The sequence below is a fragment of the Drosophila hydei genome, unplaced genomic scaffold (assembly GCF_003285905.1).
Source record: "Drosophila hydei strain 15085-1641.00,03,60 unplaced genomic scaffold, DhydRS2 tig00000211-arrow-pilon, whole genome shotgun sequence".
Taxonomy (NCBI): Eukaryota; Metazoa; Arthropoda; class Insecta; order Diptera; family Drosophilidae; genus Drosophila; species Drosophila hydei.
The window spans coordinates 340,065-368,010 of NW_022045685.1; the positions used below are offsets into that span (position 1 = coordinate 340,065).

Here is a 27,946-nt window from a genome sequence, read left to right on the forward strand (position 1 = left end):
ATGCGTGTTTCCCGGCGCAACGCACACATCTGGGAGCTTTGTGGCAGTAGCGTTGTGTGTGTCCAAATTCTTGACAGCGATGGCATTGTGTCAGGTCGTTGTATCTTCTTGGCAGTTCCACTGTGCAGCGTTGCCTGCAGACAACTCGAATGTCCAAAATTTCTTTGTTGTTGGGGGCCTGAGCCACGTCAACAAAAAATATATTTAGCGGTGTTTTGTCCATACGGCTCAGTGGGTTGTGCACATTTGTAATTGTGTGGCCTTTGGTTTCCAATTCCTTTTTAATTAGTGTTGTATCAGTGCTGGAGTGAAGCCCTTTGAACACGACTCTATATGGTTTGTCCTCCTTAAGCTGGTAGCAGTGGAACTCCAATTCCAGCTTAGTAAAGTGGTCTATAACTCTGCGATAGTCCTCACTGCATTGGGTTAATACACCTATGTTATTCTTCTTTGGCTTAATTACGTATGATTTAGCATCAATTACTTTATCTATTATCTGTTGAAGTAGGGCCACAGACTTGATGTTTGGACACCATATGGGGGGCGGACGAGGTTTCGGAGTAGTTTGCTGGTCGGTCAATACTGGGGCTTCTGGAGCTACAGGTGATTCGCTGTAGTCTTCATCTTCTTCTACGAGCAGTGAAAATCGATTTTCTGATATTAATGCTGCATTGCTGGTGCTTGGTTCGTCGAAGATGAGCCTTTTCTTGATGGTTTTTGGTGAATTTGGCTGTTTACGTTTCGTGTTTTTGTTGTTAGTGATGCCTTGCACGGAGGCGATATCTATTTTTGAGTTTATTGGCATGATGGAGGCTTGCCTATTTGCCATCACAACGTTAAGCTGGGCTTGCATTTCTGCATTTACCTTTACAGCTGTAGCGAGGTTATTGACATTAGATGTCATCGCGGATTGTGCTTTTGAGTGCAGGCGCACTCGCGCCAAGCGACGAAATTTCGTAAATTGCAATTAAAGCAATTGAGTTACGCGGAAGCAAGCGATAAGAAAACGCTGCGTGTGCGGTTTTTGTTGCTGTTGCGTTGAAGAATGCACCGCAAAGTTCTATTTTTAGAACTCTGCAGCAGTAGAGCTTAAGCGAAGGCTGTTCGAATTCACGTCTTTACAGGTCGAACGACTGATCGCGATTGCTTCTTACAATTAGTGTAACTGTCTTACAAGTTAACAAAGCGAGAGAGAGAGTTAGACAGACAGAGAGAGAGAGATAGCGAGAGAGAGAGAGAGGAAATCATCTGCCATATGTACAGGTTTTCATATACAAAAGGTTTGCTTTGCTGCCGCACATTGGGCCTAATTCGAGGGACGAGTACCAGGATCAGGACCAGGCTGAACAGCCTGACGAGCCAATGGCAATGTGGGTAAGTCCCTTTCTCGGCTGCTGTTCAGCTGGATCGCGCCTGGCTGCCCGGAGGTTGTTAGTTAATCGATATGAAATAAATACAATTTTCAATTTCGAGTTGGCGAATTGAGTTCGGATTGGAAATTTAATTATCATATAAGTATAGTAAGGTGTCACAGCAATATGGTAATTTTCAGACCTGACTTTTCGTTGGATATATATTATAGGAAACGAAAGCAAAAAACCAAATATATATAGAAATGAAAAGGAACGATAAATCAATTTTGGTGTGGAGTGTAAAACGAATTGCGAAGTATGCTTGACTAGCAATTGGCTATAGAATTGCTGGGAATGCAAATTTAGGTCGAGGTTTCCACGTTCATGATGAGGCGGCCAGCCGACTGAAGTGTGAGTGAAAGCGAGAGACAGAGAGAGAGAGAGAGATGTGGAGAGATATAGCGAGAGAGAGAGAGTGAGATGATGTCGCACTTCAGCTCTGGGCCGCCTTCTGATGTGCTGAATGCCAATCGGGATTTTCGGGTGATTCACTGATTGGCGTGAGATTTCAGTTTGATTACTGAATTTTGAATTGGGCTTTTGGAATTTTCGTACTTGAATTTAGCTGTTCGTAACGATGACCACTCAATCGATATTTTATTTTTTATATTTAATGGTTTCACTTTTGACTTTCGGCTGACTATGAGAAGTTTATAAAAATCAAGAAAATATACGCAAACATCTGAATGGCAGTAACATAAAAAAGTCTCGTGAAACGGTCTCGTAATACCCATGAAATTTCGATAATGGCTTCTCAATTTCTGCAAATTGAATGCACAGATTTGTATTTGGTGGTTTTTTGGTGGTTGGGTGGCTGGGTGGTTGAGTGGTTGAGTGGTTGGTGGTTTTTTCTTGTTAGTTGCTTGTTTCGTGAAGAAGTTGAAATGTGATCGCGTCAGAGTATTTAGTACAAAACAAATCTGGCGCTTGGCTATCTTTTAGCTGTGGTGAATTGTGAGCTGAGCTGTGGTGAATTTATGGTATTCAACTTGCTTGAAAACGTGATCAAAATTCTAAACCCGGTGAATTGGTGAACGGTGAGCGAATACTTGCGATTATGAGTGTGATCGTTATCGTGGTAACTTTGTCTTGTGATCGTGGTGAGTTTGTGGTGGTGGTGGTGGTGGTGGTGGTGGTGTTGGTGGTGGTGGTGGTAGTTCGTGGTACAGTGAGCAATAAAAATTGTGTGCTACAGCTGAAAGCTGTGCATGTAATTGTAAGAAAATTGCGAGACGAAGAGTGTGTAGAGAGAGAGTATGTGTGAGAGTGAGAGAGAGAGAGAGAGAGAGAGAGAGAGTGAACGTGATAGTGTCGTTGTACACAAAAATGAAACATTTGAAAAGAAAGTTAAGGAAAACATATACATATTATAGTTATTATAAAACTGTAGAAGATGGTGTGAACAACTAGATGTGTTTGAATTGAATGGAGAAAAATGTACGAACAAATTTGAATTAAGGTGTAAATTTGGTACGTTAATTCTAAATATATTCAACACAGTACAAGTAAGAGTAAGACAAACAGACATATACATATATTTGTAAATATATATAGAGGTATATACGATTATATGTTATCGAGCGATCTGCACTCGCTGCAGATGCCAGCTCGAGGACTTTGCTTCCAAATCGTTGCTCAGCTGGCCAACTGGCAATTGCTCAACATATTTAAAACTAATATTAAGTATTTTCAGTTAACAACATTGTTAGTTGGTTAATTCAATTCAATTCAATTCAATTCTATTGACCACTATAAATATTTACAAATTTCAGTTAATTTCTTCTTCTTCTTCTTTTTTGATTGTAAATATTGTGGTTATATTTGATGCTTGTATCGATTCTGTGTGTTTCATAATCGGAATTGTTTTGGATAGCTTAAGTGTTACTAGATGTTCGGGCTTTCAACATTTTATATGGGGAAACAAGTATTTGATGTTGGTTCATATTTAATTTTAGTTTAGTTTTTGTTTATATAATATAATATATATATTATATAATATATTTGGGTATTAGCTGGTCGACAAATACACATACACAAGTTAAATACAGATAGAGAGAGAGGCAGAGAGAGAGATAGAGATTGGCGTAAAATTATCATTTATAATTGCTTTATATTAGCTTGGTCTGTTAGCGGCATTTTTTGGTAATTGGTAATTGGTAATTGGATTAATTTAGCTTTTGACTTGGCTTTGAGTTGGCTTGGCGTGGGTGATAGTCTGTGATTGCGTGATTGATAGTTAAGTTTACTGTGACAGTTGGTGATTGAGTGTGTGAGTGAAGGTATTGATAGCTGAGTTATTTAATCAATTTCATTTATAGATTTAATTGTGATTTGTTTAATTGGATTTTCATATTTTTCGGCTTGTTTTTAGTCTGATGAGTATAGGTATATTTATATATATTTTAAGTGTTCGAGAGTTGGTGAAATACAAAGGAAGAAAAAAAACATAATTGAGTTGCTGCTGTTGTTGTTGCTTGTTGTTGTAGTAGTAGTAGTAGTAGTTGTTGTTCTTTGTTGTGATCTAAACGAGTACGTTGTGAGCGTCGCATCCGCTTGCTGAATACGCGCCAGTGTTGGACAATACTGAATGCCTGGCCATTCCGCAGTGAAAGTGAGAAAGTGGCGAGTGAGTGGTGAGTGAGTCGGTGGTGACTTGGTGGCTTGGTGAGTGGGCAAGTGGGCGAGTGGGCGAGTGGGCGAGTGGGCGAGTGGGCAAGTGGGCGAGTGGGCGAGTATAGTATAGTAGGTGATCAAGATCAGCTAACGAGTGAGCGCACGCAGCGATTTGTGGTGTGTGAGCGAGTGGTGGAAACTGAGTGAAATTGAAAGCACTAAATAAGTAAGTTTCTTAGCGTACTTGGAAAACTGCATGTGTGTGTGTGAGTGTGTGTGTGTGTGTTCAAGTGTTGTTCTACTTTTGAATACTTTTCTTAATTTAAGAGTAACTCGCTAGCTGGCCACTGTGGGTGTTGGTTGGTGTCCAGAGGTGAGATTGCATATTTAACATTTTGTTTTGTTTTTGTTTATTTGTGTTTGCTTTGCTTGTTGTTGTTGTTCTCTTTCTTTTTTGTTTGGTTTTGCATTTAATTAGGTGATTTGGTTTTCATTGTTTTTGTTGATTTGTTTGTGTAAAGTGATTTTGGTTTTTGGTGAGAGCCAGTTGATATTTTCGTCACAAATTGTTCAACAATTTCTATATATTTTTGCTGTTTTTTTGTTTCTTTTTTTTGGTTTTTTTTATTATTTTTGCGGGTGAGGTTTATGTTCAAATTTGATTTTATTTTATAAAATGTTTTTTTTTTTGGTTTTTTAATTAATTTGTTTGTTTAAGTTTGAAATTTATGTGAAACGTTTTTATTGTTTTGGTTTCAGTTTTTCTATGTCATTGTAAGCACATTCGAGGGCGAGAGCGAACAAGAGCGATGAGTTTGAAAGTGTTTTTATTTTCTTCTTTCTTTATAAACATAAAATAGGCGTTAATCACAAGTGTAATAAACCAACGGGAAAAGAAAAGCAAAAAAAGGTGGCAGAAAGAGAGAAATCAAAAATTTGCTACTGAACACAACGAAATAAAGCGGGCAAAGCAACGCAAGGCCAACCCGCACATACATAAATATAGCGAAGTGGATTCTGTGTGGATTCACAGTCCCCAGGTCCAAGTTGCCCTAACCTAATACCCGCTGTGTGTGCGTGTGTGTGTGCGTGTGTAATAAGCATCATGTGAGCATGAACTGAAGTGAAGTGACTTACGCTTACGGGCTGATTAACAAAATGGCATTTCCCCAACTGGCTGCAATGGCTATGCGACTGACTGACTTCTGCCCAGTAGCCATAACAATGTATTTGATGCCCTCCAAACAGTAAAAGGCGGAAGCTGCTGGGACTACAAGGCAATAACAGAGCGACACAGGGAGGGAGAGAGCTCGTTTTTGCTATTAGAACAACATTGGCAATACATTCGGGCAATAAAAATAAGTTTTGTTACAAAATACAGCTCACTGGCTTAGCCAGCTTTGCGCTCTGTGCTCGAGTGCTCTCCGAGTGCCTAAGGCAGCACACACATGATGTTGCTGTTGTTGCTGTTGTTGCTGTTGTTGCTGCTGCTGTTATTATTATTCTGCTTGCTGCGCGCACAGTGTCTGCCACTTATGCCTCATTAGGATGCGTCTAAGAACTCTTACAGTAATTCAATAATAAATTAAAGTCAAGCGCGAGGCGTCAAGCGCCAAAGTGCCACAGAGTGTCTAACAAGAGCGAAGCAACGGCAACAAGAAAAGGCTCAAAGTTTATGGCTTTGCCTTCAAGCCAAACAAGCTTCGGCGAGATCTTAACAGAGATCTAAGCAAGTGGCAGCAGCTACTAACGTTTGCCACGGAATAGCCACGGAGTGCCAACGAGTGTTAATAGTTAAAACATAAAAAAACCCAACGACCTGTGTCAAGTGCTCGCTGCGTGAACAACGGAAAATCTAAGATAAATTCGATTGAATTTCCATGACTGACGCGAGTGGCGAATGGCAAGCAGCGAGTGTGTGTGTATGTGTGTGTGTGTTTGTGTGGGTGAGTGTCTTATAAATAAATTGAGACTGAAAATTTCGAGCAACAAACTTGAATGAGCAGTAGTAAGTAGTAGGTCGCAAGCACTTGCTTCTTTTGCTTAAACATATCGAATATTTATCGAGTGGTTAGTCGAGTATTTAGGCAAAACAATTTACAGTTATTCATAGATATATATGCATATGCTTGCATATATAAATGTGTTTATAAGTTAGGTTAGTATACGGTAACCCCCGAGCCGTTGAGTCGCAGTCACAGCTGAAGGAAATACGAATCGACTTAGCATTTGCATATTTTAATATTTATAAACAATATATATATATCTAATATTTATGTTCCAAAGTGGGTAAGCGATTTTCATTGGCTTCCCATACGATACGATGTACGATAAACGATATAAGGCATGCGTTAAAGTGCACAAAGGAGAGAAAAGTAAGCAAAAAGTATTTTTAAATTCATATATATATATATATATATATATATAGATATAGATATGTATGTATATACTACAATTAAAGATGATGAGACTTACGTGAGATTTATATATATATATATATATTTTTCAAGTTATTCGTGCAATCTGGGTATTTACATTGATGACTTTCTATAGGGTGCAATTGAGTGTGTGGTTAACTTAGCTACAAATACGAAAGCAGTTCATGCTCCTTGGCGTCCTTGCGGACAATGCAAACTAAGGGCAGGACAATTTCATTTAGAGCGGATTATGCAAATTGGCATTAGAAACGAAACGCAAATGGAGCTGATCTCCATAGGGATTAGCTAGGGCTAACTATGTATGCAGATACATAGACATATAAGGATCAAAACAATACAAATTACAAATTACAGTTGGGTGTGAGTGTGTGTGTGTGTGGGTGTGTGGGTGTGGGTGTCTGTGTGTGTGACATAGTAAAAGATTGCCCGTTGCAAGTTGCTTACTCGTGGATGGATTGTCAGAGTGTAGATTATAGATATATATATAATACAGTTATTGTTAGTATCAAGTATATAGAATAGGAGCTGTTAAGCATATATATGTATAGTTAGTATATAGTATATATAGTATAGTTTAGTATAGTATAGTATATATGTTATTGGTACTGGTTTAAGTGTTAGTTCATGTACTTTGCATTATTATATGTTTGTTTGGTTTTTGGTTTTGGTTCTTTTATTTTTGGCATACATTTGAATTTCGTTCAACACTGTGATGTTTTTGTATCTTTCTTTTGGACTTATCGAAATTTCAAAATAATAAACAATACACATCTCAAAACGTCTAAAAATGACTGCTAACTCCTCAAGTGCTATTGACTGGGAGTTAAGCTTCAAAAAACTGCTGATTCTACGATATTACGATATGAGGATTGGGGGTATGAATTGCTCGATTGCCAACATATATGCTGCCTGTCCGTTTGCTTTGATTCAGTTAATATATATATATAAATATCTATATATATATATATATATTTTCTTTATATTTTATGTTTTTAGTTAACCAAATTTAATACAACAATTTTATACACACGCACACGCACGCACACACACAAAAACATTGAAATTAGCATTGTGAGTAGTAGAAGAAGAAGGAGGAGAAGGTGGAGAAGGGTTATTTGGTTTTTGTTGGGCTTGGGGCAAGGAGTCTTGTGGGGCTTGGTGTTTGTTTCGGTATCGGTTTCGGTTTCGGTTTCGGTTTCGGTTGGCTGCTCTGGTTCATCATCAAAAAACAAAGCGTTTCCATTGCAAAAATGCCAGCCGCGGGTCGAGCGGCGGCATGCAAAAATAACACAGTTGCATACTTTTGGGCGTGGCGCCGTTTGAACTGCTCGGATGTTTCATTCGAGTATTCGAGTATATTAAGTATTTTATGTTTTATTATAGATTTTATTTGGTTTTTATAAATATATATTGTTTGTTTTGTTTTTGGGCTCAGCTTCAGTTTGGCATTTCTTTTGATAAAAATTCTTCACATATTTGATTTACTTAAAATTCTTTCCATATTTTTGTTTTTCTCTTTTTTGGTTTTTTTTGTTTTGCTTTCGATCAAAATTGCACATTTTCAACAACATCAACAACGACAACTACTTTTTGGTATTATGAATAATAATAATAGTTTATTTTAAGTGTAATTCGCCTATATACATATATATATATATATTTATGGAGCGAGAGAGAGAGGCAAATATATATATGTATATAAACAAAGAACGTATTGGATTAGATATAGATAACATACGTATGCATATATGTATATGTACGTATATGTATAGATATGTATGTATGCTTATGTTGGAATAACGAGTACAAGTACAAGATACGATATATAAATACGATATATGCATATGATAGTGATGGCATTTCAGCATTACAGACGCGCGCGCGCACAGCTATCGATGGGTGATCGATAGTTATCGCACCGCCCTCAGCCATAGAACCGAGGTTCTAAGGCCAATGGTTGCGCATCGGAGCATTGAAAATCAAAATGAAACAAAGACACAGATCAACAATTAGACAAACCGAAGAAAAAAACAGCATCAAATCACAATTCGCAAATCACGAAACTTAACCAATTTGAACTCAAAAATATTTGCATGAAAATACGTTTTTCTTTTAGATAATTACAAGGCATAATATTTGGTTACAGTTTACAATAGGAATAGCTAATAAGATACGGTTATTTAGTGTTTAGTATTTGGCATATATATGTTCGAGTATAAACGAGTTCATGTTAATGTGAATGGTAATGTTAATGTTAATGTTCATGTTCATGTTAGTTAGCAACGCATACGAATACACATACACATACACATACATCAGCTCATACGCATAGGCATACGCATACACATTCATATATACAAGTACATATTACAAAACATACATACATAGCTGACACAGACACATATAGATACATATTCATATATATATATATACGTGTGCGTGTGTGTGTGTGCCTTAAAATATCGTTAGATTATACATACCACGATCTGGAAGGACTCACTTGTTATGCACTCGAATATCGTACGGCTAAGTATGCATGTATGTCTGTATGCACGTATAGATATATATGCATAGTTGCTTAGTTGATAGGTTAGTTTCAGATACTTGAGATAGAGATAAAGATACGTACGTGTAGTTACATATACCATACATACATGTGCCGTGTGGTTTGACTGGTTATTGTATGCGTTACGGTTACGGTTACGGTTACGGATTACGATATCGAATATGAATACGAATACGAATACGAATACGAATACGAATACGATATGGATAAGTTAGTATCTGCCATGTGGTACACTCTTGGGCTACTTGAAGCGCCGATAAAGAACGAACCAAAACATAAATGATAAAGTAATGAATCGAATATATATATGTATATAGTTTGTATATAGGAATAGGTACAACAGGCTTCAATTGTTTCACTCGAATACGCTGGTTAGACTCGTGCAGTTTTTTGCTCTTAACTACGTTGGGTCAACGAAATCAGGTAAACGAAAAACAGAAAAATGCAAAACTCAAAACTCAAAACTTGAGATTGGTTCAAATTGCAGAGAGCCCTGCGATTTCTGGACTTATCCAACTAGTTCTGCACTTCAAGTCCTCTCAACGAACTGCTGGCTGTGTGCTAGTGGGTTTATGTGGAGCTTTGGCGTAGGAAGGGTGGATCAGTGTGAAGCTTTTTTTTTTTTTTTTGAAGTTGAAACCCATCAGAATCGAAATCATAAAACGAACTTCGAATAAGACTATGAATAATATTAAAATCATAAAACATTTTATGGCTTGCAGGAAATAAAATGGGTACAGAGCGATAGATAGATACATAGATAGAGATAGAGAGAGAGAGAGAGAGACAGACGGAGAGAGAGGGGGCAATGTTCCCGTTTAGAGTTTGCTAAATTTCAAGTTGCTTTCATGTGTTTCTTGTCTCAAAGTTGCGACAGAGTTCGATTTGTGTTTTTTCGGTCTTTTTTTTGGCAAATTATTTAAACAGAACAACATATACGCGGCAATAGAGCTATTTAGGGGCTAAAATGCTGTTGATGAATCGATGCTTGGACTTGCAGGAACTACTTAACGCAGTTATTTTTGTTTCGTTTTGCTTTCAATATTGTTATAAGGTAAATTGTAAGCTGTACTTTTTCACTTAGTTGATACGCATAAATAGTCATCGTTATTGATATATGTGGAAAATTATAGTATATATTTATATATATGTGTAACAGAAATTAAATGAAAAGAAATTCCGCTGAGATGGCTTGCGGCCATCGGTCATATAATATATATTGGTATTAATTCTCATTATATCATCTGATTGTTCAGTTATTATCATTCATGACAAAGCATTCGCAACACTTTACTATACTTTTACATAGCTCTTTGACTGTGTCTGTCTGTGTGTGTGTGTGTGGGTATGGGTGTGTATATCGCATATGTAATACAGTTACATATCATCATAAGAGAGAGAGAGAGAGAGAGAAAGGTTTGAAAGGTTGACTTAAACTTGTTTGGCTTGCTCTCATGACTTATAATTAGATTGTATTAAATTTGATTATTTTCATATATTTTTTTATATTATTTATCAAATTTAAGTTTATGTTTTATTTGTTATTAATTTCTGTTGTTGTTTTCTCAATTTGTTTTTATTTATTTATTTAGTTTTCGTAGACAGCAGCATATGATTTCTTTTTTTTTTGAATTGTGGCAGGCGAGCAATCAGTTACCGTTGAATTCTCACGTAAAACGTTGCATTTGATAAAATATCGATTATCGATTACGCTTCAATTGCAATCAATTTGCATCCCCTAAATTGTTTTCGTTATGTTTACTGTTTTTTTTCTCTTTTTTTTTGTCATTTCTTTGTTTGGGTTGATCGCGCTCATGTTTTCCGACTCAAAACGCAAGAAACTAAATGAGAGAGAGAGAGAGAGAGAAAGAGAAAAGCGACAAAGCCAAATGAAACTGAAAAACTCAATGCGTAAATGTAACACAAACATTAGCCGCTAGATGGCGCCGGTGCGGCTAATCGATAGCTAAAGCATAATATGAACAAACGATAAATCTTTGGAAAAAATTTGCATCTAATAATTATCTGAACTACAATATATGCAATGGGTAATATGAAAGGAAACGCTTTTGAAGAGTGTGATTAACAGATAGAAAAAGTGGGGAGAGATAGAGAGAGAGAGAGATGGGGGAAACAGAGACAGTGATGAATTTTGGATAGCTGGGTACAGTAGAGTAGAGCTTGAGGACTTTCTTTTGGAGTTTCTTTTCTGTTTTCTGTTTCTTTTTTGGTTTTGGTTTTTTTTTTTTTGGATAGTTAATGACTAGAATTGTTTTGTTTGTAATTACCATTTTCTATCACTTTGCGTTTGGGGGGATGGCACCGCGGGCACCAACCAACCCTCTGAGTGCACGCGGTGGCCGGTGGTGGGCGTGGCACGCACACACACGCACGACGCACGCACGCAAATCAGATCAGTCGTAGCCTGAGCGTATCTTAATGGCAGTTTACAGTTACAGTTAATGTTAATTGCTGCTGTAACTGTTAACGTTAGTGTTCTGTTACTGTTACTGTTGTTGAACTGCTCGATGAAGACTTTTGAATTGCTGCTGGCTGTTGTCGAAATATATATATATATAGATATATATATATTTGGAATGTTATATATGCTTTCGTTTATTGTTGATGACACGCTTTGATTATGTTGCTTTGATTATTGTTATCGATATATCGCTTATCGGTAATCGTCTTTCGATTTTTGATTTACAAGTTCGATTCAGTTGCACAAGCTAAGGCCACCGTGTTGTTGCCCTGTTTTCGAATATTTTTGTTGCTGTCGCGTCACGTCACGTCACGCATTAGTTTATAATTGTTATACATAAGTATATGGCCTATATACACACATACATACGAGTTATCACATGGTTAGCATTATCTTTTTCGTTTGATCATTGTTTCTTAGCAATTTGTCGGTTGTTGCTTCCGCTGCTGTTCGTGTGGCTCTTGGCAACACTTGCCACATCCACATTTCGCCGCACTCTCAACTGTCGTTGTCGTTGTCGTCTGTCGTTGTCCTTGTGGCTACGGCTGTCTTCAGCATCACTAGATTCTGTGGCAACAGTGTCTCATTCTGACTCTGACTCTGGCGCTGGCTCCGCTTTGGTGCAGATCTGGGCTTGATGGCCAGCCTAAGTCTTGAACTTGCAGCGGCGCCGTCTGCTTCTTCGTCAGCTTTTGCTACTCCGGCTAGCGGCTCTCTGGTGGCTGCTGCTGACTTTAAGCTTGTCGCTTGCTCAGCATCGCGCATCGCTGTCGTGGTTGCCTCATTCGTGTCGTTGACCAGGCTGAGGGTCGTCTCATAGCCGCCGCTGCTGTTGCTGTAGTCGATCTTCATGTCATTTTTATTATCATCGTCGTTTTTTGTTTGTTTTGGTTTTGTTGTTGTTGTTGTAGTTGTTGGTTTTTGAGAAATAATACAAAGTAGTTTTAGAATTCAATGCGGTAACGGGACTAAATTATCTGTGCCCAACTCTGCGTATACGTAATATGCGCATTCGCTTGCGTGTAACATCGATATAAATTAAAGTAAGCCTAACAATACGGCACAATACAAACATAGACACACTCACGCACACACGCACACACATAGACAACAATACATACAAAAATATTTATGTAGACACAGACAACAAATTAAAAATTAAACACATCGACTAAATCGTAAGCTACAAAAAAACAAATTTCGTTTTTTCATTTGGCAAGTTGGGGGAAACATATGAAAATATACACGGATCGGGGGCCCGCTAAGCATTGTCAATCAAAATACAGCCAATTACAATAATGAGAAGCAAAGAAAAACGAAAAACCAAAAACTATTAAGAGAAGAACCAAATCTAGACGAATGATTTGTTGTCTATTCGTATTTGTTGTTGTATTAGGCATAAGGACATACAGATGACTGTACGTATGTTTGTATATGTTTATGTATTACATAAGAGACACTTATATAAACAGACAGAGAGAGAGAGAGAGGAGAGAGAGAGCAAGAGAGAGAGATATATATATATAGAGAGAGAAATATGGACCTGAGTCTGAATCTGAATCTGAATCTGAATGGAATGGCAAATGGACAATGGTTATTAAATGGACTATGGTTATGGACAATGGACAATGGACAATGGGCAAATGGACAATGGGCAAATGGGTAAGTGGGCAATGGGCAAGTGGTTGCTCTATGAAAATGGTCAGCCCGCTGTCGGGCCTTACGCGTCCTTTGCGATTGTTTTTGTTGTTGTTCTTTCTTTTCATTTTTGGTTTTGTTTTTTTTTTTTTTTATATATTTTTATGTCTGTCTTTTGTTGCATTTTGTCGTTTTAAATTCTTTTGTGTTTTATATATATATATATGTGTGTGTGCAGATACATATATATATATTTTTCTCTTTGTTGATTGTTCAAATATTTGATTAATTTTTGATTTGCTTATTTGGATTATTTGAAACTTAAAAAATGTCGCCTTCTAATGCTCGATAGACGCACGCTCACTCGCTCGCTAGTTAGAATCACATTTCGGTTGGCAATGTTTTGAATGATAAGAGGAGCCCTACCAGACCACGTATGATGCTGATATGAGAGTCGATAATGGGTCTGCCCGGTGGACGGGCAGTTCGTCATGGTAACTTGGTATGAGAGACATGCAAATTGTAGCTTAGCTTCCGTCTGATGGTCGCTCGCTCGCCTTGTGATTGATTTGTTTGCTTTTTAGCTGTTTTTTAATTGTGTTATTTCGTTATTGGTTTACATGGATTATACCTATTTCAGTTGGGGGCATATGTATATGTATTGATTGCCTAACAATATTGCTCTGTTATCGCTTATCGATTCGACTGCTGTGCGTGGAAGCTCGGCTTGCCGTCGTTGTCTTTTGGCTCGATGCTGACGCTGGCTCAGAGTCGGATGATTTTCGCTTTCAGTTGTCGTTATATATTCACACATGTATATATATATATATAAATAGATGTATATATGTATATATGTATTTTTGATTTGATGTTATTTGATGGTTTTGTTTAGTTTGATTTGTCTTTTGCTCAAGTTAACAATTATATGGATGGCAGACAAGAGACATGAAGTTGTCATATTGTGTAACATATGTTATGTACATTGACGTAACCAATATTTATGTTTTTATATATTATATTTTGGTTTTGTTTTTTTTCGTATTTCATAAATTGTATTGTATTTTTGTTTGTTTTCATTTTCGGTTTTTGTTTTTTTTTTTGTTATGTTTACAAAGGTAGTAGTAGAAGTAGTAATAAGTAAGGTAGTAGTAGATAGAAGTTACATATTTATTTATTTTTTTTTTTCGTATATTTTTTTGGTTTTGTTTTTTGAGTTTTTGGATTTTTCTCGAATGGTATCGAATCGACATTTGTTTTATGTTTGGTAACAAAGAAAAGAAAAGTAGGTAAACAAGAACCAAAATGTTTTTGCCGGAATAAAAATAGAGCAAGTTGATATGGATTAGTACATTTGTTAAAGTGGAAACAGTTGACACTCACCGATGATCTACTCACTTGCATAAACGCATAGACACCACGTAAAAACTCCATGTTATTTTGTTGCTCTTGAGAACCCTTCTTTGTTGTTCGTTGCGCCCGACTTATGTACTGCTTGACGGTGTCGGCGACCAGATGTGGCTTTAGCTTACGCGATAGAACGCTGCAAAGTAAAATGAAACAGAAACGGGAATCCCATCAAAACGATGTATCAAACGGCTCAACTTAGTTAACTTTCCACATGCATCGAAACTGTCATTGACAGCCATTGAGTAGAGCAAGACCCCCTTAGATTAGTTGTTTCTCTTGTAGAATTGGGAAATGTTGAGCAATAGAAAATAGAAAATCCATGTGCTCTTCACATGATATGATAGCTCTTCAGCTAAATGTAAATCAATTCAGCTGTCTCTAAGTCGAGCTCCTCAGAGAACTTTTTTCTTAGTGCTCATAACTTGTTTTGGCTCTGCGCCGATTAGCAATCTATAAAATGTATATATTTGTGCATCAAAAAGAGAGGGAGACAGGGAGAGAGAGAGAGAGAGAGAGAGAGAGAGAGAGAGTGCAGAGCGAGCTATTTATGTGCATACGAAGTCGCGATGCGGCGACGGCCTCGAGGCCTCTCGAAAATGTAAACCGAATCAGGGGCTGACTGCGGCCTAGCTAATTGTCACTTGACGTGCTGCCTAAACGGAAACACTTTTGTGTACTTAGTCAAATGCCTTTGTGCTAATTGGCCGCACTCAGCGCCCCACATAACCCCAGAGTCAGCGCCAGTCCCAGCCCCAGCCCAGCATTGCACCATCGCCTTGAACACTCACGGCATTTGTGCGCTGTGTTTGTTCTCGTTCTCAAGTTCATGAAATATGCGCAAAGGCCACACACACACGCACTCACGCGAGTGATGCAAAAGCCTCAGCTGGGTATGGGCTTAGTGTAAGGATATACATATCTATGTATATACATATCAACTGGCGGAATCGATGTTGTTGTTGCTGTTGTTGCTGCTGAGTGTTCCTGGGAATTGGTGGCTAATTGAAATGCCGCGCTGACGCCTTCACGCATTTGTGAGTGCGACAATTGGCAAATTGACGCCGTAGATTACGCTTATCGTTTAATTGCTCTAAGCAACAGGAGTCGCAGACACCATCAAGTCACTCACTCGTAAACACAACTACCCACACACACGCACGCACACACATAGCCACGAGCACGACAGCGCGCAGCGCATAATTTGAGTTTTATACGCTAAGCTTTTAAGCCGTGTCTGTGAAGCCAAACAGAGCAGAAAAGTGCAGAGCAGTCAGCACTCAGTCACTAGATTTATTCATGAAATTCACTCTGCCAGCTGTCAACTGATATCAGCAATGCACGACATCCAGATACCCTGTATGCATTATACATTATAACAAAGTTCCATCAAGTAAAACTACTCAAATATGTAAGTTCTCATAGGAGCTGGCCTCAGTTCTATTTCCATTCATCTCAATTGATGTTTGATATTTGAATAGTTTCTTCATTCACTCGAGTCACTGCCAGAGCTTGTCTGCTCATGAATCTAAACGCTTAAGCACAGTTGGGCTGGTCAGTTTGTCAGACTTGTAGCTGACTCTAAGTACACATCGAGTCAAGCACGTGATACATTTTGTGGCTTTGTATGCGATTAGTGTTGCGATTAAACAGATTTCGTGTGCGCAGACCAGAGTTGAGCAAGGAACATATAACTATCAGGCATTGTTGGTCTAATATGAGAGCGGCAGTTGGCCCAATATATTGAGACTTGTGAGAGATTTATATTCGTTCCGCTTTCTCTCATATAATAAACTCTTTGAATTAAGCGAAAAATCAAGAAACACTCTAAGCAGACCACTTCGATTAAGCATTGGCATAGCCTCATCATATAACTATTTATATTTATTGTTAGCATAAGAAGGGATTGGCAACTGCTTCGAGGATTTCAATGTGAAGAAATATGACAACAAATATATAACCAACATGTCTATATATGTTGGGAATGATCGTGATTCTGATGAATGCTCAGTGGGCACTACAGACACGACTTTACTCTCTTTGGCACAATTTTGTGCTGTCTTCTCTATTTCCATATGCCAACTGACGCTCTTGTCTCTGCGTAGCTCCTCTTATAAGAAGCCAACGCGATTGAAGCGCTTCTCTCGCTCTCAAGCCTCGTTCCTGGCATGCCCTTCACAAGAGTAGAAGATTACCATTTGCCGTTGTCATTGGTTCAACCTTTTGAAGCTCTGCTTTAGTTCATTCTTCCCTCAAGGCCTAATACTACTTAGTTTATAGTAACTATATATTTATATCTTTATATCTTTATATCTTTATATCTTTATATCTTTATATCTTTATATCTTTATATCTTTATATCTTTATATCTTTATATCTTTATATCTTTATATATTTATATATTTATATATTTATATATTTATATATTTATATATTTATATATTTATTTATTTATATATTTATATATTTATATTCATACATTTCTAAATTCCATGCCCAAATAACTGAAGTTTGCTATTGTTTATCGAAGGCATAGAATGGAAGCGGCTCACTTATTGTAAGCTGCGCATGGAGTCAATAGAAGTCTATAGGAGTGTCCTGAGGACTACGATACGTATCTACAAATCAGATTGATAGATAAACGCTGATCAGCTGATAGGCTCAAGCTGATAAGTAATTTAAGGTGTCTGCCACGCCTCTTGGCTTGACTTGGCTCTAAGCATATGTAGCTCAATCGAGATGATTTAAATTGCTTTAAATAGAACGGAATTAGTTGCTTCCAGCTACTGTTGGCTCTGCCTGTGGCACAATTCGATTGCAAAATGAAATAAATTTTTAAATAAAAATGAAATTTCGACCAACAGCTGTGCAGCAGCAGCAGCAGCAGCAGCAACAATAACAAACAGCAACCACAATATCAAGTGCAAACACATTGAAATACAAGCGTAAAGAGGAGCAAACACATTTATCTTGATTTTCACGCTGTCAGCGACAACTCAAAAAGGCGACAGTTTGTAAAAAGGTAACAACAACAACAACTAAAACAACTAAAGCAAAACTCGCGGTCGCCCACCGAAAAGAAGTCAATTTCAAGATTTATATTTTTCTTTCCATTGCCCCCAAGAAAACCAAAAAAATACAAAACAAATCGAGAAAAATAAAGGAAAACTTGTGAGTGCGGTTGGGACACAATAATAAATTAAAAGCACACGACGTGCAAAAGGTCAAGTGATTAAAAAGGAAGAAAAGAAACAAAGTGAAATGCGTTCTTGGTCTGCCACAAGGGGGGCGCCGCGTGGCCTCGTGAAATAACCAAAAAGAAAAAAAAAAAAAAAAACAACAAAAAAGAAAACAGAAAAAATAAATTCAAAGAATGCCAACAAATGTCCACGAGGCTTTGGGTTATTTATTTTCTTTGTTTTCGCTTCGCGCTGGATATTTGCATTTCCAGTTCACTCATTTTGCCGCTTTCTTTCAAGTTTGCTTTAATTTGGTTTGGCAGCTCGAGAGGTTAGATCTAATGCAATGCGGTGCAGCCAGGTGCCTCCTGATGGCAATTATATTTGCGGCTGAAGCAAATACTTTTCTAAGCTGAAACCTGTAGACGATTCTATTGATCGCTAAAGAAGTGGGCTGGAGGCAGTTCAAAGCTCAGGCCTAAATATGGTATTGATTGAGTGAGGAACATACGAAAAAGCACTTGGTTCCAGGTGACCAGACAAAACTTATTATATAAGAACTTTGGAAAAGGAAGCTCAACATAGATCGCTGTAGCTCACACATCTGAGTTCAGCTTGGAGACATGAAGTAACTTGATGACTGCTCAAAAAGAGTTTCATTTCATTCCCAAGCTTTTATATCTATGTTGTCATGTCATGTGTTTTCTTATTGATTACTTAAAACAAGTCTTGAGGTCAGACAACAGAGAACAAAGTCAGATTTGAATATTGGAATACATTTGCAGTTATTAAAACACTCGTCCAAGCACATACACAGTTCGCACAGTAGTAGAAATTAGAGTTGAGTCCCGTTTGAAGTGAACGTTGAATCGACCCTGGATGGGCGCACGTTTGCACTGTGCTGCGTCCGCGAGTCAGTGGCGACCACTGATAATTGTGCAGAGGATGAAAGATGGACAATGTTCGGATCAAATGAGTTTCTCAGTGACAGCCACACACACACACACACACTCAGGGCAAGCACGAAAGTATGCAATGAGCATGCCCACACACAACAACAACTGCTGTGTGTGTGTGTGTTGTGGCCAGCTACAGTTTTCAATTGCCGATTGACAACAAAATAAAAAGTAGAAAAAAGGGAAATGGAAATGGAAAAGGATAGAGAAGACTAGGCTAAGGCCAAATGGTTGACATGAAATTGCTCTGAAATTACGATATAATTTCGTACGACATTTGAGATAAGTCTGCGCATAATAAGCGCAATTAGAAGCGAACGAGGGGACTATTAGCAATTGAGCGGGACAGAGAGAGAGGGAGAGAGAGAGAGCAGCTAAAAAGCATTGCAATTGACTTGAGGGACGTGCCTTATTGTAAACATCGTAAGCAACTGGAAAACTGGGCAGAGAATAGTTTCGCCTTAACAGCTAATAGATACGACGCTGAGTTACCCTGTAATAGTTCTAAAGTTATATTAGAGTGTGTCTCCTAGCAACTTGTCTTTGCTGTTCTAGGAAGTAAACTTTTCTATGCCACTTCATGAGCTTAAAAATAAATATAAATTTTATTATTTATTTTAAATCATTATCATTTAAAATTTATAAATAAAGTATTTATTAATTTAATAGGCTTTATTTTAAATATATAAATGCTTAAATTTTCATATCAAATTTAGTTAGCTTAAAATCTGTTTTTGTTATTGGCTCAGCTTTGCGTAGAATAAAATGAATTAATTTATTTGCTTGTTGCAATTTGGAGTTTGAAGAAGTTTCTTTGAAGATTTCAGTTGGCTTCTCAAGCATTCACTTTTAATTTGCGGCCTCTGATTGAGTTCTTGTGGAAGCAGCAATAGGAAACAATGCTTCTTCTTCTCTTGCTCTGCCTCTATAGATGCTCAGCATATTTTTGTTTGCGCTGCTCTTGATTTCGGCATTCGGTACTTGTGCTGCTGCTGGCAATTAGAGCTGCTTTTACCTATCCTTGTGCCACTGCCCACTGACCCTGGGTCTGGCCACGCCCACTTTGGCACGCTTCGCTAGTTATTTGTAATGAGTGGAACAATTGCTCAGCGAAAGTTTCGCAATTGTTGACTTTTTGGCTGTCTTCTAGCATGTTTCAGCTTCGTCTACATGGGCATATATTTAAATACCCATGAAGCTTTAAGCGCTCACACACACTAACACACACACACACACACACGCGCGCGCACTGACTACTAACTACACTTCACCTACAACGATTTTTATTGTCTTATGCTGGATTTGTGCGCAAAGTCCCAAATGAGGACAACGCACTCCTTACTTCCCACTCCTCCATTACACTCAATTCTCTTTAAGTGGTGCACAACACACACCAACACACATGGAGAATGCGCGTTAGGGAAGTCGAGAGTGCGAGAATGAAACAGGCAGCCACACGCGAGGGCTGCTTCAAGTTTTTTGTCTTTAGCTAACATGAATGTTAAATTTTAATATAAATGTGCAATTTGTATATATTAAATATTTAATTTGATTAATAATTTAATAATTAAAAAGGCATGAATAAAATAAATATTATTTTATATATTTTAATTATATAATTAATAATTAGCAATTTATCTCGAATAAATTACTAATGCTTAAAGGATTAAGACATATTAATTGCATTAATATATATATATATATATATATATATATATATATATATATATATATATATATATATATATATATATATATATATATACATATGTGGTTATATATGTATATATGTATACATATCTTAATTATTTAATAATTAATAAAAAAAAATGTATATAAAAATTTTTCCTTATATAATTTGATTTATTTTAATAATAAAATTTTATATAAAATAAGCATAAATTATAATAATAATAAAAACACAGAAAAGAATGTGTTATAAATAAGTTCAGTTTGACCTTGAGTCCGACCCATTCAAATACTTTTTTATTTTCAATTACTTTTCGTGCTGCCCTCGCACGTATTTGCGCAGAGGTTCGTGCCACATTCCACATGGGCGACACATGAAAGTTATTACACTTATTATATGAAGAAAATAATTTTATGTGCGTGTCTGCTTGTGCGTGTGTGTGTGTGTGTGTGTGCGTGGGTGGATGTGTGTGGGTGTGCGAGTCTTCGACGCATTGCGTCCTGTCGTTGGCAGCAGAAAAAAGAGAAAAATTAAAAGCAAAGTCTTCATCTGAGTGCGGCTTGCAGCAGGGTGATAAGAGCTCGCTTGGCGTTTGGGCGCACTGTGGGCGTGGCTCTCGCGTGTGTATGTTTGTGCACGTGTAAATTATACGCCGCACTTTATTATATAATAACGAGTAATAGTGATTACGCACACAAGCCAACGCACACACGCACAAAGAGCCAGTTGCTCTCATAGAAATTTCATTAATTTAGCTCGTTAATGAAAACTACTTGAAGTTATTTGCCAGCTTTACTAGCTGTTGATGTTGTTCTTCTCGCTGCCTAGTTGTATTCATGAAGAACGCAACAAAGCACAACAACAAAGGGCTGTGAAAAAATATTTTAAATGCAATTTTATCATGTCGGGCTAAGCGGCCGACCCAAATAACATAAAAAACATAAACCCAAAAGAGGAAAAATATCACAGAAGCAAGAAGTCTGAGGCAAAAGGAGAAGAAAAAAAAAGATGAAAAAAAATAAAACAAAAAAAAAACAAATAGAAATGATATTTATATAGAGACACGTCGCAGCATCCAGTTCGCAGTGCTCAGACCTCAGACTCATTCTTATTGCTCTGGCAATTTCTGTCCCCGCTGCCACCGCCCGCTGGGCTGGGATGTTGGCATTGTGCAAATGCTGCCCCATTTGTCAGCTGACACAAATTTGCATAAGCGCCGCACAAGCAAGCGGTTGGATGACTTATGGTTGGCAGTGCCTTGCTCGGCCCGTACTGCTCCTGCCACTCCTGCTGCTGCTGCTGCTGCTGCTGCTGCCGCCATCCATTCCAACTACCTTACCGCCTTTCCACATGCCACAAACTTGGCCTCCTTGTCACCGCCTAATCTCACGATCCAAAAATTTTCTCGTTGAAATTAGCTGTTAAATGCGACTAGCAGCAGCAGCAGCAGCGACGGAAATGACATAGAAATGAAACAGAGTAGAGAAACAATAGCTGCTGCGAGTAATACGAGCATGCAACGCAGCTGTGGGCGGTTGGGGAGACGAACGGCTTGTCTGGGCGATTGAGATACAGTTGCCCCAAAGACAGACCAAAAGAGCTGCTGCTGCTGCTGCCAGCAAACCGCAAAGGCGCCACACCAAGTTGCACAATGACAAAGTCACAAGTGTCACAAATGCTAAGCCACATGTGACCCATAAGCTGCACTCTACTCTGTTATATATCATAGAGAACTCACATAAATCTAGTAATATACGTAAGCAAATGTGAGCGGATGCAGGTCAAAGCGAATATACTCTCATTTGCTTTTAGCGAGCATTAACACTATGTGCAATTGCAGCTAAATGAAGTCACGAATCTGTATCTGGATTCTATAACTTCTTCTTATTCTTGTTCTTCACATCTTGGGTCGACGTGGAGGCAGCTAAGCCGCGGCATTTCGAGTGTCAAATTGTTTCACAAATCACGTGACACTCAACGTGGGGCGAGCGCATGCGATAACGCCCCTCAAGGCCCAGGTCCAGTGTTGATAAACAAAGGAGAAAATAAACTTTAATGGCTCAGCAGCAGCAGAAGGGCCGAGGCAAAAAAAAAATAAAAATATATATATATATGTATATATATATATAAATATATATACAAAATATGAAACGAACGAGCGAGCCATGAAATAAAATAACATAAAGCATATAAGCAAGATAGCTAAAAGGAAAAAGACCGTAATACACACAGCTCTATACACACACACACGCACACGTTGCAAACACTTAAAGCATGAGGAAAATTTTTGAGAAAATCATCAAGACGATGCTGGGAAACTGGTGGATGGTCAGCCGCTGCTTGGGTCGCGCATTCAGCCGCTTGTCGTCATTGTCGACGTCATTATAAGCATAATCTTTAATAAACGAGCGGGCGCCTGGGACGAGGACGAGCCCAGTGGTGCCCGCGTTCAACGGTCCAGCCGCCGCGGGCAACTCTCAAGCGGCCGCAAATGAACGATGAGTGGGCAGTGGGACAGGACGAGGCGTGGAGCATAGCTAAAAATACAAGCAACGCTTGTGCAGTGGAGTGGAGCGCAGGCAGAGCGAAAGCGCAGCGGGGATGGGGCGCAGTTTTTCAAGTGAAGAAACTTTTAAATTCATTTAGACATAAGCAGCAGCTCTTTAAACTTCTCTCGCACGGCGCTCGCTCCTAGGCAGCTCCCACTTCTGGCTGCATTCGGTGCTTTCGCTAACTCTTAAGGGGTTTCCAGCCTGTTTGCTTTGGCTCGGCAGCGGAGCGAGGCGTTCGTTATGTGTCTACCCAACTCAGCTGCAAGTTCTTCGGCCCCGTTTGTCGGCCAAAGGAAACGTAATGTACACTAAATGGATATTTAATTACACTTTGCCCGGCCAGGCCCGGCTCAGCTCGGCTAGGCCCTTCCGCTGGCTGAGTGTGGGCCAGACTTGCACCTGGACAAGACCAGGTGGCCTGGCCCCGTTAAGTGAGCCGGGCTGGGCTTCCAAGGCTCTGTGCGCCAGCAGCGCCTTAAATACTTATGAACTATGCTCCAAAGATTTACTATTTCGAGCGCTGAGAGCGTCCTGCACTAATTGAATTTCCACAGCGATTTTATTGATTAACTAGCAAAGCAAACTTTGCGTGCGTCCAATGCCCTTGGCACACACGACGTATGCGTAATTTTTGAATTTAATTCCATTCATGATGCCGTCTGACTCGGACAACTGTGATTGCATTTATGCATTTATATCCGTCGAGACTTCAGCCACTTTAATGCCATTTGCTTGCACAAAGTTGCGTATACGCACCATTGACAGTTTCTAGCATTGCATAATAATTTAATTGACACCAACTGCTTGAACTGTGTGTGTGGGTCAGGATGTGTGGGTGAGTGCTAGAGTATTTATGTAAGTTTGTGGTTTTGTTAAGCGGTTGCTTTGCGTATTACGCATACGCCCTGTATGGCGCTCACATTCATTGCAAATTCACAAATAACTTTTTTTAAATATATTTTTTATAAGTTAAGTAATAAATCAATAAAAAGTTTATATATCTGAGAGAAAAAACATACACGAAATGTTAAAGCCACAAAGTTTCAGTTTGACTTCCGCCTAGCAAGACGACTCTTTGTCAGGAGAAGGCGGACGAGCATGGGAGCTGAAGTATTACAATTGAAATTTGAATGCATTTTGTAAGTCTGCATCGATAGACACAGGCATGTATTTCACGAAAGATGCAATTAAATTGTACAGACGAGTGTGTGCGTGCTCGTCTTAGCGATTGGCATCGATTTAAAGCCAATTTGCGTTCTAACAAGGGCCCCAGCTGGCAGGCAGCTGGTCTTTGGACTATGGAAATGAAGTGCAAGGCTCGCAGACTTTGGTTTATGCTAAGGACTAGCTATGCGAAAGCATATCTCTGTGCACACACAGACAAAGAGAGAAACGAGCATGTGTATGGCATCTAGCAGTTGTTGGCTTAAAAGTCTCTCTCTGTGATTGTCATTCCGGCAGTCAGTTAGCAGCGGCTCCAGGAGCAAGGACTCACTTGGCAGCAGCCACTTTTATGCATAGACAGTATTATTTATATATGTAGATGTGTACATGCCTGCAGACACAATGCTCGCACGTACACACACACACACACAGCGCAGGCAACCAGGCAACGCAGGCAGTCAGTCGGACGGAGAGTCAGTCATAGACATGCAAATCGAGTCGGTGCGCGTTGTCTTCATTGAAAGTTTAGATTCTTTTCTTATTAATATTTAAAAAGTTCCCAACGATCCAGCAAATTGAGGCAGCCTGACGCCGTCAAGGCGCCTCTGCTACGCACTGCGGCTCATATCCCATTCAAAATATGCAGCAGACAGTCATATTAGAGTACAGACTTTCTCAATTATTCAAGCAGCCCAAATGCTTCAATATTACATTTAACAAACAATAATTTGAGCTGCTACGAAAACATAGTTTCAATTATTAACTAGCGCCTCGAGGGCGAGCCAGACTCTGGTCTGCCTTAGAGTGCAAATGTTATTTTGTTATATGTTTTCTTGGCTTAATCCTTGGCAGCCAAACGTTGAAGGTGTTCACTTGATGCAAGTTTCAAGTGCTTCAATATATAACTTCGCTAGCATTCCATATCTATTCACTTGGATTGGATTTTTAGTTGTCTTCCTTTGTAGCCCTTGTGCGTGTTCCTGTCAGTCGCTATTTCTATTTTCTTCAGAGCTCTGTCGACAACTGCAGTGCATTGTGCCCATATGACAGCACATGTGCGCGCGTGTGTGTGAGTGTGTGTGTGTGTGTGTATTTACATGCTTACATTTCATACAAGCATAAGAAAATATTTGCACTTACATAGTTTTTTTCTGTTTCTCTCTTCTTTTCTTATCATTTTTTTGTTCTTGTCTGTTTTTCCCATGCGCTTCTCAACTCGTGAGTACTTTTGTCTGGTTTTCTTTCCGTTTTGGGAGCTTGCTTTCTTAATTTTTCTATCTATCCCTTTTGCCTGTTCGTTTTTTCTTTGTTCCCCTTTGATGGCTGGCAAAGCGTAGCATTTTGTGTGCTAGCTACATGCGTTTGCTTTGCAACTTATTTACACACACACACATCAGTCGCTCCACTCAAAATATATGTATGCTGGAGTGAAGCAGCAGCAGCAGCAAGTGGAAGGCGAAATTTGCATGCTGTAGGCATAGGGCACAGGCTGCGGGCTTAAAGACAGAAATTTTGAAGCAGCTTTAAAGAGACGCGCGAAAAGAGCTTTAATTGTGGCCAGAAGCTAAACATTGACAGTTTTAAGAATTTTGCACAAATGTTTCATCAATTTTGATTGTGTGTGTGTGTGTGGGTGTGTGTGTGTGTTAGTCTGTTGTATTTTCCCTTTTGATTCAAGTCGATTTTCGGCGCTTTGTCAAATTTGCGTTGCTGATTGGCATTTAGCGATAAGCGGAATGGCAATGGCACTCGATAAGGCGCAAGGCAACCCGCCGTGCGGCAACGTTTCGAAGCATAACGGGGCAGGCAATGGGCGACTGGTAGGTGGGCGGTCCTTTTATGAACTATGCAAAACACTTGCCAGCTAAGCCCCTGCAGCTAAGTTGTTCGCTTCTATTTACATTGTATGCATATTTAAGCTCATTTCATTTGCGTTTCAATTTGTTAGGCAAACAGTAAAAGTAGCGCTGCAAGCTGCAGGCTAGAACTATATACTAAAACACACACACACACACACGCACACACATGCACAGATACAGCTCAGCGCAATGGAAGTCGCAGCTCTTTGGCATTTCAATGTGTTATGTGGGCAACTAATTATAGCTTAATTTGCGTGTAAGCAAATGAAATTAAAAAACTGCCAAATTGTAAAGATTTCATGGAGAAACCTTTGCGCCTAAAGCAGGCAACAGAAAGCGGAAACTTTCTGATCGAAAACGTAAATGGAATGAAGAAAAACAAGCAGCTTTCAGTCAGACCTATGAATATGCATAGCTAGTTCCAGCAGATGAGGTTCTTAAAGCCTATGAAGGCGTCTTCATAAGACACGAACAGCGAGTTCTGCTGGCTCTCCTTTGGCTCTCTATAAATACAAATCAATTTCTGTAGAATTTACAACAAATGCGCTTATTAGAAAAGGTAGTTTGCCCAACGCAGAGATACTCGCTGCAAGAAAAAAGTTTTCGTACAAAATATAGTGGCTGTATCCGGTTCAACGAAGGGCACTTTTGCTCTATATTGTGCTGCATGTGTGTGGGTGTGTGTGTGGGTGTGTGTTGGTGTGCATTGGGTAAGCCATTCGTGTAGTCGGCTTGGACATTTTGCAAATTTATTACATTGCACCGACAAGTTTCGCGTGTTTCGTTTCATGCGCCTGCACTCCACTTAACAGCTGAACAACTGAACGGCGTACGCTGCACGAGTCGAGTCGACGGGGGCAACGGCAATGGCAACGGCAACGGCAACGGCAACCACCACTCAATCAGTCAAGCCGCCCACCCGCTGTGTACACAGCGCGCTACGCGAAGCGTTCAATCCGCTTTTTGGCCACTCGCCAAGTGCAACTTTTGCACCTAAGAAAATGGGCAGCACACCGCGGGCCACAATTTTTAATAAGTGCACCCCCAAAAAGTTGGCATCCACATTGGCGTTGGCATCGGCATCGGTATCGGCATCGGCGTTGGCGATGGCGTTGGCGTTGGCGTTGACAAGGCAAAATGCCAAATGCCGCGACTTAAAACGAAAACATCAACATTGGTGGCCATTCCCTGTCCTGGCGCGGCTTTGCATCCGTATCTGCACAGCAAGAGACCGACAGAGAGAGAGAGAAGAGAGAGGGAGAGCGAGAGCGGATTGTCCCTTCCAACTTTTTCTGGCCTTCCTTTTGATTTCACACGCTGCTATGCAATTTTGCCTATGCTTCGGGAGCATTGACCGGCCACAAAATGCAGCAGAACTCGCAGTCGAAACACACAGCAGCGACAGGCTCGACAAGCCCGACAAGCCCGACAGACCCAACAGACCCAACAAGCCCTGCAAGCCCCTCAGACCCTAGCCGCATCAGTTGCCTCCGTGGCCCAACGTTGCGTAATATACAAAAATCACAGGAGACTAAAAGTCGAAAGCCAAAGAGCCCAAAGAGTCCAAAGAGAGGGCCACTTTTAAAGTGCATGTCAGATAAAATTTATAAATTTAAGTCAGTTTCAGCAAAACTTGCAACTGAAATCAGAATGCGTGAAATAAGCTGAATAAATTAGGAAAGAAATCACAGCAGGCAACGGGACGTATGATGCATATCTCTGTTGCTTTATCACTTTAAGGATTAATGAACAAATAATATAAAAGCTGAAATATTGTTGCTATAAAATGATAAGAAAGCGTCGAAATATGAATAAATTATATCAATCGCAGCTGGAAGCTCTGGCAAATGCTAAAATGAAATAAAATAGAAAATAAATAAATAAAATATATATCTTAAATTTTAACATGGAAAATTTATAAATATATTAAATTTCTTAATCGAAAATTATCAAAAAAGTAATGAATTATCAATTACGTTATTAACTAAATCTT

The 27,946-nt window shown here is 39.1% G+C and overlaps 1 protein-coding gene across 5 annotated transcripts in view; it reads right to left on the reverse strand.

The window, feature by feature from the left end:
• The window catches only part of LOC111593001 (innexin shaking-B), a 151,865-nt gene that overhangs the window by 22,814 nt on the left and 101,105 nt on the right, over nucleotides 1–27,946 (reverse strand). For 4 of the 5 annotated variants that reach the window (XM_030223434.1, XM_030223433.1, XM_023305524.2 and 1 more), the window contains one exon: nucleotides 14,530–14,689. In XM_030223434.1, coding sequence (XP_030079294.1) covers nucleotides 14,530–14,580 — 51 coding nt within the window. In that variant the 5' untranslated portion in view covers nucleotides 14,581–14,689. Of the gene's footprint in view, nucleotides 1–11,317; nucleotides 11,531–14,529; nucleotides 14,690–27,946 lie in introns of those variants that run through there. The other variant, XM_023305526.2, reaches the window with a different exon arrangement.